General features: G+C 38.7%; 1 protein-coding gene across 1 annotated transcript in view; it reads right to left on the reverse strand.

Moving 5' to 3' along the window:
* Positions 1–15,384, reverse strand: part of TRIM55 (tripartite motif containing 55) — a 58,192-nt gene that overhangs the window by 35,192 nt on the left and 7,616 nt on the right. Inside the window, exon 3 of the mRNA XM_018554212.1 lies at positions 799–955. Coding sequence (XP_018409714.1) covers positions 799–955 — 157 coding nt within the window. The remainder of the gene's footprint in view (positions 1–798; positions 956–15,384) is intronic.

Raw genomic sequence — 15,384 nt, forward strand, 5'->3', positions numbered from 1 at the left:
CAAGGGGTTCCCCTTTAAAATCAATACCACAAGAGCTTTTATTGTAACTTGCTATACGATGTACTACAGAAAAAGTGACATTTTAGAAAGTAATTATTTTTTCCTTTATAAAATGTTACTTCTGCTGTAGAAAAAAAAAAGAAAAAAAGCTGTACAGCCTATATATGCTACATGTGCTGGTTTAGGACACTCCCCAACCACGTTATTTAAAGGAAATTTATATTTTTTATGTCTTTTAAGACTTATTAAAAAGAGCTGCTCCCCACTGAACTGTATTTTTTTTTATTTTGGTACATATTCCTTAAGCCTCGCTATGTCATTTGTTTGACAATCCCTTGCCTATTAGCCTTGAAAATTGAGAAAACTGATTTTGAAGATTCACCTCCCCTTGACTTTAAAGTAGTGTGCATGAAAATTTGCAATTTGTGAATTTTAGTACGCATTTGCTGAATGTGCCTGTGATTTAAACCCAAGCTAATTTACTCATCATTACTCAGCTTTTTGCCAATAAAATTTATATTTCCAATACTGCAATTTTTTTCCAAAATAACAAGAAATAAACATTATACTGCAGAGGTAAACATATATGAAAGTGGGTTTCTTTGCATCACATACCAGGCTATTTTGTTTTACCAATAGTGAATATAGGCCCTCCTACCTCCTGTATTGAAATTGTATTGTTAATTTTATTGTCTCCCTCTGTTTAAAATCCTGTATAATAATAACAATAGTAATAATAATATGATGATGTAATCCATCTGAAACACTTTTAATGGAAATTAGTAAAAGAAAACATACCTTTTGGCCCTGGAAAACCTGAGCCAGTGGAGCAACCTCACAGTTTTTATGAGCTCCAAATACTTTGCACATGGAGCATGTGGGCACTTCACAGTTCAGACAATATATGTTAATTTTTTCATCTTCATGTTCTTCACACACTGGTTGATTGGTCTTCCTTTCAGGTCTGTAAGAAATCATTACAGCATATATCAGCAAACCACAGTATAGGACATAACATAGATATTACATTACATGCACACCCTATTGCACTACACAGAATCTAGAGAGGTTTAAAAACTTAGATGGGTTGGGATTTTAGGTGACTCTTTCTATTTCCCAGTCAAATTTGAATGTTAAATCTTGACATGGATATAAGGAGCACAGCATACCTGCTTAATATTTACGTTTTTCATCAATGTATTGCTGTGTACAAGTCCACCCATGTCCCTTTTGTCAGTAGTCTGGTGATCTGAGAACCCCTACCTGTGATGTACGTGAGCTATCCCCTAGCACACCTACTGCAGGCTCACTGTTGTCTCTCACACACAGAAAATCTGATATAAAAAAATATCAAATGGTAAGGCATTTTTTCACAGACACCAATTAGATTCAGAACTGCAGTGCACTGAAGTGTTTTATGAACTAAAATCAACACTGAGCAAAGTTATACATAACAGGCTTTTGGAAGTATTTGCCTAGTGACCCTGTGAGGTGCTCTCTGGATTTTTTCTGCAGTGCATTACACAGAATAATTTTTTTATCCAAAGGAGTACTGTTCCCCTAAAATCAGGCTTCAGACAGTGTCTACTTAATTGCATATATACGCGTGCCTAGGCAATATAGACCTACCGTATATACTCGAGTATAAGCCATCCCGAATATAAGCCGAGGTACCTAATTTTACCAAAAAAACCTGGGAAAAAGTATTGACCCGAATATAAGCCGAGGGTGGGAAATGAGGCAGCTACTGGTAGATAGATACCAATAAAATTACATTAATATTTATTTAAAAGAAAAATAACCTAGCTCTGTAAGTGGAAAAGGGGGTACAGGGCTACATATCATGTACTACGGATCATTTAACCCATTCATATTAGCAGAGGATATGTTTGGCACCATTGTGTTTAGACTCTTCAGTGTCAGTACTATTGCAACCAATAAGGTAAGTCCAGAATTTTAGGATTTAAAGCCAAATGTAGTTTTGGATAGAGCAGGGAACAGTTCAAAGTTCTGTTAGGTTATTACTTCTGTACGTAACCCTATTGAGAAGTTTCCATCACTTCCTATGCCTGTGACATCAATTAGCGTCTAATCCCTGTGAAACCAAGCCAGAAGTTCTAGTCTTTCATCACTTTTTGGTTTTGTCTGTGTCTCTGTTGGAGAGATTTTGCATTGTGTCCTGTTCTAACAATTTTAACAATTTAAACATAATAATTTTGTTAATATCAGGGCATGGTAGCCTCTTGGATTTTCATGGTGTTGTCAGATGTCCCATCCTCGCCCCCTCATTTCCTTCAATACAAAAATACAAAAGATACAAGATATTTTGTGAATAGAGGATAGTGAGGAGGGGCAGGTGATGCAAACGGAGCACTGTATAGTTCAGGTTGCATCACTCCCTCTCTTCAGTGCCTGGAAACTAGGTGTTCTGTGTGGGGAACAGCATGCTGCAAGGTAAGATTTTTATACTTTGCAGCAGCCCTCGCCACATACCACACAGCTTTTTAATAATAATGTACATACCCAGTGTGGTGTGTAAATTATCATTCTGTCTGGAGTGTTGTCTTAGCAAACTAAGATTTAAATCCACTAACAGAAATTATACTTTGCACTCTTATTGATTATGTTCTGTTCATCTGGAACTCAATGAAGTAAGGTTTGTAGTGCAATATTTAACCTAAATGTTTCAAATATTTTATAATGTAAATGTCTGTGTTCTATATTAAAGATAGGCATTCCTTTGTTAAACGCAGAAAATAATACCATGTTATTTTGTGTAGTGCTGCACTAAATTAACACTTTTATTAATTGTCTCAACCCTTTGCTCTCAGTGGGGGTGATTTACTAAAGGAATAGGGGCAGTCCATGTAGCAAAGTGAAAGTTCATGTTGCAAAATGTATGTTACTAAATAGGGTGAAGTTGGGTTCACTTTAAAAAAACAACAACCATATGCTAGAAAACCCCTGTTTAGTTTAATATCCCTCACACAAGAATGGATATTATAGGTGAAGGCAGCTTCACTGACATTTACTTTGCAAAGTGAGCATTCACTTTGTTGGATGAACAAGCTCCTTTAGTAAACTAACCCCCAAGTCTTCTAATAATACATTCATTTTACACTTTACCTTTTCAAGAATACCAGACTACTGATGTGGGCAGAGCAGAGAAACTGATGTGTAGGTTGTCTAAATGTATCCACACTTGGGCAGATTATATATGATGCCACACGTTTTGACTAAGTGTACCAATCTGATATATTTTTGGTGTGGGTGCACAACTCCTATATCATGGAAAGAGAATTAAAAGAGGTTTATGCATTTCCAGAACTGGAAATGCAAAACGTTGTTTTCTACATACAACTGCTTCTTCTGCCCTAGACATTAGATGTCTAAGCAGGTATATGTTGGTGCCAGAAATAAAGGCAGAATAGCAGTACAGGAGGTTTACACTGTCCTTTCAAAAAACTAGATGGACAGTTTTAGCCATATTGGTGAAACTTTCACTACTCAGTCATGTCTCAGGTCTCCAGTGGTATAATTAAGCAGTCATACGTTACTGAGATTGTTGGGCGATACCTTGTATTGCCTTTGTTAGATTAATCTCATGAGATTACTCCTGTAATAGCCATCCAACAAGCCTTTGCAGGCACATAAACAAGCTATTATTAGTTGCAGCTTAAGTCAATACCTTGCAATGCTAATGTTATGTTGCTGTTTGTAGACGTTAGCATAGTCTTAATGAGCAAAAAAAATAATTGTAATCAAATAAATATGCTTTATATTGTTTTCTTTCTAATTTAATATGAAAAGAAATAACAAGGTTTGTGCTATTGCTGTATTATAATTTGTATAAAAAAAAGAGAAGAGTCCTGTGACATTTATAGGCATTCTACGGGAACATGATCAATTTTTAAATATCACATTATTTATTGAGTGAAATTAAGAAACGGATTACCGAGCGCTAATTAATCACTTGCTTTCAAGAGGTATCCAATGAGCAAATGTCATATTATTAACACCTCCACTTGCTAGCCAGCAGAGAAATGAACTTGTAAATGTTCAGATGGTAGGTGTGTACTCATTAGACCTGCTGGGGGTGATTTACTAACCTAAACACACGCACGCACCAGGTGCATGTGATTTTTACACAGCAAAGCGTATTTATCAACCAAAAAGTCTCTGTAAGCATATTTCCACTAATGCCATATATGGAAAAATCATGCACATGATGCATATATAATGCTGCTTCACAGTTTAGACAAAAATGGTTAGCTCATGCATTTATCAACGCAAGCAACACAATGTAGAGCTAATTTACACAACATCACCTTGCAATTCAGGGCAGGGCTTTGCACAACACACCTGCTGGGTGTGTACACACTACAAAGTTGTTTAGATTCCACCCATAGATCATGCTGGGAGGGAACACACTACAGAGGTGTATACATGTTTGTGGTGTGTTTATAAGGTTAGTAAATCAACCCCGCTGACTCACTGGCACTCACATAAGAGCTATACATCGAAAAGAACACTTTGTGTGGAACTTCTCAAGAAAATTACTTTACTATAATAGGTCTTTAACGGGTATTTTCCAGGGTAAGGTAAATTGGACCACACACAGGTGAAGACCACTTATTTTCGGAATACAAAAAATCCCATGATTTCTGGAACTGATAGATATCATTTTAGCACTGGCTTGTATAAAAAAAATCAGGTAATGTGGCCTGACTATTAAGGTATATTGAGCCTCTTTTGCCAGCCACGAATGGCAAGGCTTTTGTAAAATTTGACAAATATTCTTTGAATTGTTAAAGACTATTAAAGACTAGTCAGTTAATATTCTTTATCTAGATTATCAAATGTCAGGGAAAAAAATTGAGATCCTTTGTATGATTCAAGTGATTTTAGGGAATGCCATAAAGCTGGTAGAAAGTTTAGAATTCAAGTGACAGCCAAATTGGGATAACACCTATTGTATATTTGTTGTATGTTTCCATTCACATAGCATAAACTAAAAAAAAAAATGAAAAATGCTTGCAGTTTAAATTGCTTTACTTGGGTTAGGGTTTTAAGGGTTAAAATTTCTTCTTGCTTCTATTTCTTTGAAATGTTAGGAGGGTTGTGAAGGGTGAGGGGTCTGACATGACTTGTCCATTGTATGGTAACGAAACTTATCAGATAAACACAATCCTCACATTTCAGTCCAAAGTGTTTGCATTAGGACAGATCAGCCATCTTGCCTGATTTACCAAAACATCTGAAAGAGTTTTCTCAAATTTGACTGCAAGCGTGGACATACCCTTGTATCTGTTGAATATTTTTTTAAACATTCAAGTAATATTTAAAATAGCAAGTAGTAGTTAATGATGTTCAGCTGGAATTGTTCTAATATGTTCAGGATGTTTCATCACTCATCCAAGTGGATTTCTCAGCTGGATGAGTGGAAGAATATCTTCTTCATTATAGAACAAGTCCATTTGAATACAACAAACCGCTGCTACCGGTAGTTATAGCATGACATGAGAACTTTCACAGACATCTGAAAAATACTAACTCTATTTTTCCAAAATCAGCCTGCCTTTGACCAGCCTATTTTAATTTGAGAAATTTTAAAGTAGATAAAAGTGCTGCTATGCAAAAGTTTTGGGTGAATGTTCAGAGATAGGTTTTTGTAAGATAAATCTTGTAGGGGTATACATATTGTTAAGTATTATCCAGCCCAGTGTTGGTGTACACTGGGCTTGTGAGTTAAGAAGATTTTACCTATTTGAACAAGGTTTTTACTGCGTTTCTTATGTTTGCAGTTTCTTGTATGATTTTCTCTACTGTGTAGATATTCTCAATAGATATACTTTTTGCATCTAGATTTAATAAGCACTTTTCTTCTCAGGAGTTTCTCTTTTTAAACACCTTTATTTCCTTATCACTGCCACTGCAGTGGTTAAGTGGAGTTAAGGCACATGTGCTTCATATTTAGCTTTAGGACTCATACTGAGCTTGCTTATACAGGGCTTGTGAACAAAATGGAAGTTTACAAAAAAAGAATTCAAAACATCTGGAATAAAAAACATGATTCATGTAACTGTGCTAATTACAACAGAGTCATGGAGAGTACATTGTTTATTGTAAATACATTTTCTCTTGCAGTTTCTTTCAGGAAGATGAAGTATGAATTTGCTTGTTAGTCAAAAGTTTGTAGGGAAAAGCAAAATGCAGTTATCCTGGTTCTCATGGAGAGTACAACAGGGGCATGAGAACCAGGATAACTGCATTTTGCTTTTCCCTACAAACTTTTGACTAACAAGCAAATTCATACTTCATCTTCCTGAAAGAAATTGCAAGAGAACATTTATTTACAACATTTACAACCTAACAATGAACTTCTCTTATTAGCTCCCTTTTGGCATGTTAAATATACCAATGAAATCAATCTGTTATATCTGTTTTAAAAGTGCCAAAATACCTGTTGACCTTGCCCTGTCTGTGCTCTCTTCCTCTGTTATTTCAAAAACGTTTTATCCCTCCCTGTTCCTATCTTGGACTACAAGTCAATTAAGTCCTTGTGTTGTGAATAAGAACACAGTAGGAATGGTTGCATAGTTTACCAAAAACCCATGGGCAGAACTGACTGCATTTGTGGCAAATTAACAGGAATGTTCTGTACTTGCAGATTCTTTAAAGGGATAAGAAATGGGCGAATATTGTAAAGATGCACTGCATGTCATCTTTTTTTTTGCCTTGACATACACCTTAATGAAAATATCTATGAAGACTGTGACAGCATGGAGTCTCTTGGGATATATACTGATAAAAGTAATTATTGTAATATTCTTACAGTATCTCACAGGAGTACACTTCTCACATTTTTGTAAATATTTTATTATATCATTTCATGTGACGACACAGAAGAAATGACACTTTGCTACAATGTAAAGTAGTGACTGTACAGCTTGTATATCAGTGTACATTTGCTGTCCCCTAAAAATAACTCAACACAGAGCCATTAATGTCTAAACCACTGGCAACAAGTGAGTACACCCCTAAGTGAAAATGTCCAAATTGGGCCCAATTAGCCATTTTTTTCCCTCCCCGGGTGTCATGTGACTCGTTAGTGTTACAAGGTCTCAGGTGTGAATGGGGAACAGGTTTGTTAAATTTGATCTTACTGCTCTCACTCTCTCATACTGGTCACTGGATGTTCAACATGGCACCTCATGGCAAAGAACTCTCTGAGGATCTGAAAAAAAGAATTGTTGCGCTACATAAAGATGGCCTAGGCTATAAGAAGATTGCCAAGACCCTGAAACTGAGCTGCAGCACAGTGGCCAAGACCATACAGCGGTTTAACAGAACAGGTTCCACTCAGAACAGGCCTCGCCATGGTCGACCAAAGAAGTTGAGTGCACGTGCCCAGCGTCATATCCAGAGGTTGTCTTTGGGAAATAGACGTATGAGTGCTGCCAGCATTGCTGCAGAGGTTGAAGGGGTGGGGGGTCAGCATGTTAGTGCTCAGACCATAAGCCGCACACTGCATCAAATTGGTCTGCATGGCTGTCGTCCCAGAAGGAAGCCTTTTCTAAAGATGATGCACAAGAAAGCCAGCAAACAGTATTCTGAAGACAAGCAGACTAAGGACATGGATTACTGGAACCATGTCCTGTAGTCTGATGAGACCAAGATAAACGTATTTGGTTCAGATGGTGTCAAGCGTGTGTGGTGGCAACCAGGTGAGGAGTACAAAGACAAGTGTATCTTGCCTACAGTCAAGCATGGTGGTGGGAGTGTCATGGTCTGGGGCTGCATGAGTGCTGCCGGCACTGGGGAGCTACAGTTTATTGAGGGAACCATGAATGCCAACATGTACTGTGACATACTGAAGCAGAGCATGATCCCCTCCCTTTGGAGACTGGGCCGCAGGGCAGTATTCCAACATGATAACAACCCCAAACACCCCTCCAAGACAACCACTGCCTTGCTAAAGAAGCTGAGGGTAAAGGTGATGGACTGGCCAAGCATGTCTCCAGACCTAAACCCTATCGAGCATCTGTGGGGCATCCTCAAACGGAAGGTGGAGGAGCACAAGTTCTCTAACACCCACCAGCTCCGTGATGTCATCATGGAGGAGTGGAAGGGGACTCCAGTGGCAACCTGTGATGCTCTGGTGAACTCCATGCCCAAGAGGGTTAAAGCAGCGCTGGAAAATAATGGTGGCCACACAAAATATTGACACTTTCGGCCTAATTTGGACATTTTCACTTAGTGGTGTACTCACTTTTGTTGCACAGACATTGCTCACAAACAACAAGACAGAGTTAATATGGAGTAAAGAACCCGAGTCAAATGCTTTGTATTTAAGAGTCCTCAAGGAGCGAAACTCTGTTAGTTCCCATCCACTGTTCCTAATATTTTTTGATTGGCATGGTACCAATGCTTTGGCTTTTAGCAAATGTAGTACATCTATTTAAACAAGATCAATGTCTTAACCCAGTGACCACAGGCCTGTAAGTAGGCAAGATATTTAAAGGGTTTAGTAAGAGATTTTATATAAGAGTATGTGCAGGGAAGTAATACAAGAGTATTATCTGACATAGATTTATGAAAGACAGATATTTCCCCACAAAAGTATTTACTTTTAATGAGGAAGCAAGAAGAAACTCAGACAGAGATGTAGATGTAGTATATTTTAATATTTCTAAGGTATTTAACAAGGTTCTTCATAGATTGCTACAGTATAAGATAAGATATCTGGGCTAATAAAATGAAACCTCTAAATTATTATAAAACTAGCTTAAATTCTGCATTCAGAGAGTCTTTATCAGTGATTCATACGCTAAATGGTCTAAGGTTTTAACCATAGTAAGTTTAACTTTGTGGCCATCTCTCTTTAACCTGCATACAAATCATACAATGTTTGGGACTAGACAACTGTTTCTGCATTTCTAAATGACCCACAGTCCTTGCAATATGTTTCTAATTTGCTAGTGGTCAGAGATACGCCAGTTCAGTAGTCCTCAAACTGGGACCAATGGCTGCTTATGGCTGGCATTTGCCATAAACCCGCTCTTGCAATGTATTCATGCAGGGCCTCCTTACTGTATGCTCACAGGAGCCACTATATGCAGATTGAAAGTGGTTGCTGGGCACTGGAATAGAGAGTGTTCTAGCACCTAGCAACTTACAGTATATAAGGCAAAGTGCTTTGATGGCACCAATAATTAGACTTTTCTCTTACTTTCAATTTCGGTGACAGTGGTCTGCAGAACCAATAGAGTTCTAGCACCCAGCAACTACTAGAGGAAAAAGGTTTAACGTACAGAAAGGGTTCTTGACTGTCAAATCCAGACAGATTGGATACATTTTTAAAACCCCAAAACATCTCCTAATCTACAATAAACTAATGTTATTTAATGCTGAGACAACGTGTGTGTGCTTTTAGTATGAGGTTGAAGTGGCAGGGGAAGCGACTATTAGACTTCAGATGATCTCCCACCTGTACCTTAGCTGAAGGCTAAGCACAGGCAAACTTAGTAAAGTTAAACAAGAGTGTGGTGTAAATAAAAGAGAAATTTTAATCTTTCATAGGTAATCACGTGCAATTTTAATAAATTAATAATATATTTACCTAATTTGTGAATGAATTTGGTCTTTTCTACTTATTGCTCATAAGGGCTTACTTCCACCACAATCTGTATGATAATTCATAGAAACACACTGTCAATGTGTGTTGCAATGCCTTATCATTCATTGTTAATTGCATTTCAATGCACATAAACAATGCACGGCAGAACACCTGGGCTATAGTGCACTACAACATACAGATGCAAATGCTCTGTGTTTTAAAGTACTGCTGCATTTTTAAAAGTAGAACAGATTTTGTTTTCATGAATTGGCAAACAATTTATAATGAATGGGTTACCTAAAGCAACATGCTGCACACAGACCATATCAGGCTTTGTATGATGGCTGATTGTATGACAGTAGGGAAATAAGATCTTAGCTGCTGATTCTGAAGAGCACACAATCTAGAGACTCTTCATGTAAACAGATACAGGATTCCAATGTTTATCCTGGAAAAGTCCACTGACTTTACTGTTTTTGGGTTTTTTTCAGGGTGAAAGAAATCCAATCATGGAACAAGCTAAATAACAGAGCCCCATTAACATACAGCAGGTGCTTCTCCTGTTGTAAACTGTAACATCAATCAACATACTGTATTGAAGCTACTGGGTACAAGCTTGCAGAGGTGTCAAGCCTTTAAGGTGTTAAGTCTTACCATGTATAATAACTGGTTTGCCATTGCAACAAATAAATAATGATCCAACATTTTGAACAATACTTTCAAAAGTTAGGCTGGATTTACCAACACATAACAATGTATCTATCTAGCATTAAAATTTTAGACCATGTATTTCATAAGTATTACATGTCCTCTGTGGCTGATGTTCCACTTAAAATGATTTTAGTATTACATACGGTCTACTAAAATAAACAAGTGGCATTGAACAGGTGCTACAAAATAGTTTAACAAAAAAGTGTATTGATTTATCCGAGACTCTACAAGTGTAGCATGTCAACAAAAACAGGAACAAAACCAGATGCCAGTCATTTTTATGAGAATGTGATACAAAGTGATTTTAAACCGTAGTAGTCATAGATTCAACAACACACAATGTGTGACATAATATTTCAGGGAGATATGACAGAAAGTTAAGAAAAAGAAGATACTGGATCATAAAAAGAAAACAAAATAAGAAGATAGTAGGTAGGAAGCAATTGCAATTCTGCAAAATGCAAAAGCTGCCAGTCCCACCTGAATGCTTTTCCTCATATAACGTGCGGCACCACTTTTCCACTGATAAAATGAATCAATAGCTACAAACAGCCTGCTGGTCATCTCCTCACTCCTCTTCCCCCTCCTGACAGTCAAAGGCCAAAGTAGGCTCTACACAGCTTCTATGAGGCTGAGAGGATGGTCTTTGCAAAAGTTTTGGACACAGAAACACAGGGTACCAAATTTTCTAACTTTCCATTTGCGGATTCCTGAATTAGATTTTAAAAAAGCCGTGGGGGTTATTGGTGCTAAGCACTCAATATATTGCTAAAATCTCATTTAAGCTTTAACATGGTAATCTAATTTAAAATATTTTTAAATCTGCAGCTTTCTTCTAAAAGAACCTGTCCTCAAATCAGAATATTTGTCAAATTACATTTCTTGTGCATTTAATCTCCCTGTTATTATTGATATTATAATTATGAACAGGCTTGAGCCTGCTATCTTAGATGTGACATCAGCAGCCCCTGGCAGACTCAGAAGTGTCACTCAAATAACACTCTGTAGTTTTCCCCTGTTATCATTTATTTATGTTTGAGGCTCAGGGAACTAGACTTGTGCGCCGTCAAAAAATTTGTTCCGTTTCGTTTCGTAATATCCATTATTTCGGATTTCGTAATTCGTATCCGAAACTCTATTCGGATTCATACGAAATACGGATTTTCGTTAGTTTCGGCACAATTTTCGTAACTTTACGAACATTCGTTATGATGAAGTTAAAAAGCAAAAATACCTTTGTTAATATTGGAGTCGTTAACGGATTCCGTATTCCGAATTCCGTATTTCGGACTTTAAAAAAACTACCATCAATTCAAATATAAATGTACTTTGCTTTTTACCTTCAATATAACGAATGTTCGTAATGGAACGAAAATACGTCAACGGAATTTCGTATTTCCTGCCTGTATTTGCAATGCAACTCTCAGCAGCAGAAGAGAACCTCTGATTGGTCAACCAAAATGAAATACAATTCCGTTAACGGATTCCGTATCCGAATTTCGTATTTCGGACTTTAAAAAAAAATACCATCAACTCCAATATAAATGTACTTTGCTTTTTAACTTCAATATATAACGAATGTTCGTAACGGAACGAAAATACGTCAACGGAATTTCGTATTTCCTGCCTGTGTACCTCAGCAGCAGTGGATCCGTATTTCAGATTAAAAAAAAAAATCTTGTCATGTTGTTCAACCTCATTTACAGGGGTAATATTAGTTCCCGTTTCAAAGAAATTCAGATCCGAAATTCGTTAACGGAATTTCGTATTTCGGATATAAATTCGGAAACTGCCATTCGGATTTCGTATGCTTACAAATCTACGAATTTCAGGAAAATTTGTGCGAATTTCGATTCGTAACGAAACGCACATGTCTACAGGGAACAGCCTCTCATGTATCTGATGACAGTGCACATAATAGTAGAAGCTTTCGCACAGCAGAGCACTGAATAATGCCAGTAGTGACACCACATTTTTGTGCACTTAGGCGCCGCTCCAACTGGCACTTCTGTCTAATTACTTTATGGGGGCAGAAACCAGGGCAGTATGGCAGAAGTGACAGGGGAGGAGATGGAGGATGGGCCCCAGCAGCGCTAGTCCGGCAGCAGAGGAGGCTGGGCCCCAGAAATGCTGGTCAGGCAGCGGAGAAGACCAGGCCCCGGCAGCAGCAGGTAAAAGGAGATGGGAGGAGGTGCAGGGAAAGGGACCCCTACCAGCCCACCTGAGACCCTGCAGAGCCCACCATAGAGAGTCTCAGATGGACTGTGCAGGATCTATGGTGGCCTCTGTAGGGTCACTCTCAGGTGGGCTGTGTGGGGTCTCAGGTGGGTCCCAAGTCCAGTGCATTACCAAGTCCAGAGTCCAATGCTTTACTAAGTCCAGAGTTCAGTGCATTCCTAAGTCCAGAGTCCAGTGCGTTACTAAGTCCAGAGTCCAGTGCATTACCAAGTCCAGAGTCCAGTGCATTACCAAGTCCAGAGTCCAGTGCATTACCAAGTCCAGAGTCCAGTGCATTACCAAGTCCAGAGTCCAGTGCATTACCAAGTCCAGAGTCCAGCGCGCTACTAAGTCCTGAGTCTAGAGCATTTCTAAGTCCTGAGTCCAGTGCATTACTAAATCCTGAGTCCAATGCCTTACTAAGTCCTGAGTCCAATGCCTTACTAAGTCCTGAGTTTAGTGTGTTTCTAAGTCCTGAGTCCAGTGTGTTACAGTCCCCCTGAGAGCCTGTACAGGCCAGCTTTGATAGGTGAGGAGCAGTTAGTGTTAGTGAATAGGTAGTGCAGTTAGTGTTAGTGAAAAGGGAGTGCTGTTAGTGTTAATGAAAAGGGAGTGCTGTTAGTGAAAAGGGAGTGCGGTTAGTGTTGGTCAAAAAGGAGTGCGGTTAGTGTTGGTGAAAGGGAGTTCAGTTAGTGTTAGTATAGGGTCCTGCTCAACATATTTTTGGGCCAGTATAAATTGTGGTATTGTGTGGCAATCACACTGTGGAATTTGATGTGTCAGGTAGCAAGGGTTTATCTGGATTCTGCTTGGGATCCTGGAACTGGTAGATTTCAAAGTGATTCAGGAGGGATGAGATCTCCAGTCCTGGGTCCAGGCTTTAGCAGTGACCAGCACCTGATGATTGCACAAGTGTGCACAACCTTTAAGGAAAGGAAGCTAGCTAGGGGAATTAGCTCCTGTTGCGAAATAAGAGCAGACTGTGTTCAGGGGTCAGGAGGAATCCCCCAGAAGTCAGAGAGGAGTCAGGTGAGCTCCTACTGGGTTAGGAACAGACATTTTTCAGGGGTCAGGATGACTCCCCCAGAATTTAAAGTGGAGTCAGGTGGTGTGTGTGCTGGTGGCACACAAGGACTGCCAGGGAGGCTGGGAGAGAACTGGTGAAGCTAGGAGAGCCTTGAGCTGTGAGCCAGTACAAGTGTGGGACAGCACTTCAAGCAGGACCAGTGAGTCAGGAGTGCTAATGTTTAAAGTGGAAGCCAGGAGGCTATACTTATGTTGTTTTGAAGCCTTGCATGAATGTTATGCTGAACAACCCCTGCAAGGGTATCCAAGATGGATGGATGAACTTTTGTTTGAATAAAAGTGGGCTACCAAGCCCTTAAATAGAAGATATTGCGAGTGGACTGCATCCTTAAGCGCTCACCATGTGCTAATATCCCCAAACACCACTAATATATACAGTATATATAGATCTCTATATAGATCTATAAATATAGATCTATATCTATATATATTGTCTCATAGATGCCCAGAGTATTCACAACATAGTTACAGTAAAGTACCAAAGTCCGTGAAGACAGGAATAGTTATAATTTTATAAATATCCCTTGAAATTATTCTAAAATATGGTAAACTGCATAATTAGACTGCAATCATCCATTTCTGTGTGCGGAGTATCCACACTTGTACAAAAGGTTACTTTTCCACTTGGTGTATGAATGCCTTGGTGTGAGCACTGAGGTCAAAGATAGAAGTTCAGCAATGTTAAGTGAATGCAGAGGATGACATATTCTGACAATATACTCAGTAGGTGGAAAAAACATCACTTGGCAGCTGTCATGGTAGACATCTGCTACATGTGAGAGACTTGTCATATAGCGGTCATTTCGCTATCATTATGACTCATGATAACATTTTTGTAATGGAAAAGTACATGTAACAAGCCAATTACCACCTCAGTGGTGTTCTTCATCATTTCCATCTTTTTTGTTCCCTGGATGGTGACACTTGCTGTTTCTGTATTACTTTCTTCTGACATGATATACTGTAAGCTTCTGTTCTGACATACGTAATATAAAATATGGTTATGAAGAAGCAGACAGGGCTGAACTGTAAGTTTTACAAATCTGTCAGATGCTAGAAGTGCTGATTCCTCGGGGCTGCCCATTCTCAGAGAGCATCCTTATAATGATGAACAAGATCACTTGTGGCCTTTAATGAATAGCACATTATTACATCAGTGCAAAACATGCAGCTAAAGTAGTTGCAAACTTTAACTTGACGACATTTCTTTTGCTAAAGTACTGTGCATACAAACAATTGCCATTTAAAAAAAAGAAACACTTGTTTTACCTCTTTTTCATCCTTTGTTGCATCTCAGTGCTGCTATTTTTAGCCAATTCCTGTCTACATGTACTTCAGCAATGGCTGCATGGCATCTTTCAGTGAGCAGGCTCCCTGATGGTGACAACAGTAGACCATGCCTGCATCATGTGTGCTGAAACGGCCTCCTTCGTGTGATAGAGTGACAATGCGGGAACACAAGTAGGACACAGGAATAGAGCATTAACAAGCTATAACAGGAAGTTCCTGAACAAGGAGCTTTATGGGAGGATTGCCAATGAAAGCTGCAGATTTAATAGTATTGAAAATCTTGCAGAACCCCAAAGGGTATTTTTTGGTCAAAAACGAAAAAATAAATATGTACAGTAAACTCCCAGTTATCCGGCACCCATGGGGATCAGTAAGTGCCGGATAACTATAGTTTGTTTGCTTGAGAATTAATAGTAACTCTCAAGCAGCCCCCCCCCCCATGCTGCCAAGTCACCCCCTCC

The sequence above is a fragment of the Nanorana parkeri genome, unplaced genomic scaffold, assembly GCF_000935625.1.
Source record: "Nanorana parkeri isolate BGI_ZX_2015 unplaced genomic scaffold, ASM93562v1 scaffold147, whole genome shotgun sequence".
Classification (NCBI taxonomy): domain Eukaryota; kingdom Metazoa; phylum Chordata; class Amphibia; order Anura; family Dicroglossidae; genus Nanorana; species Nanorana parkeri.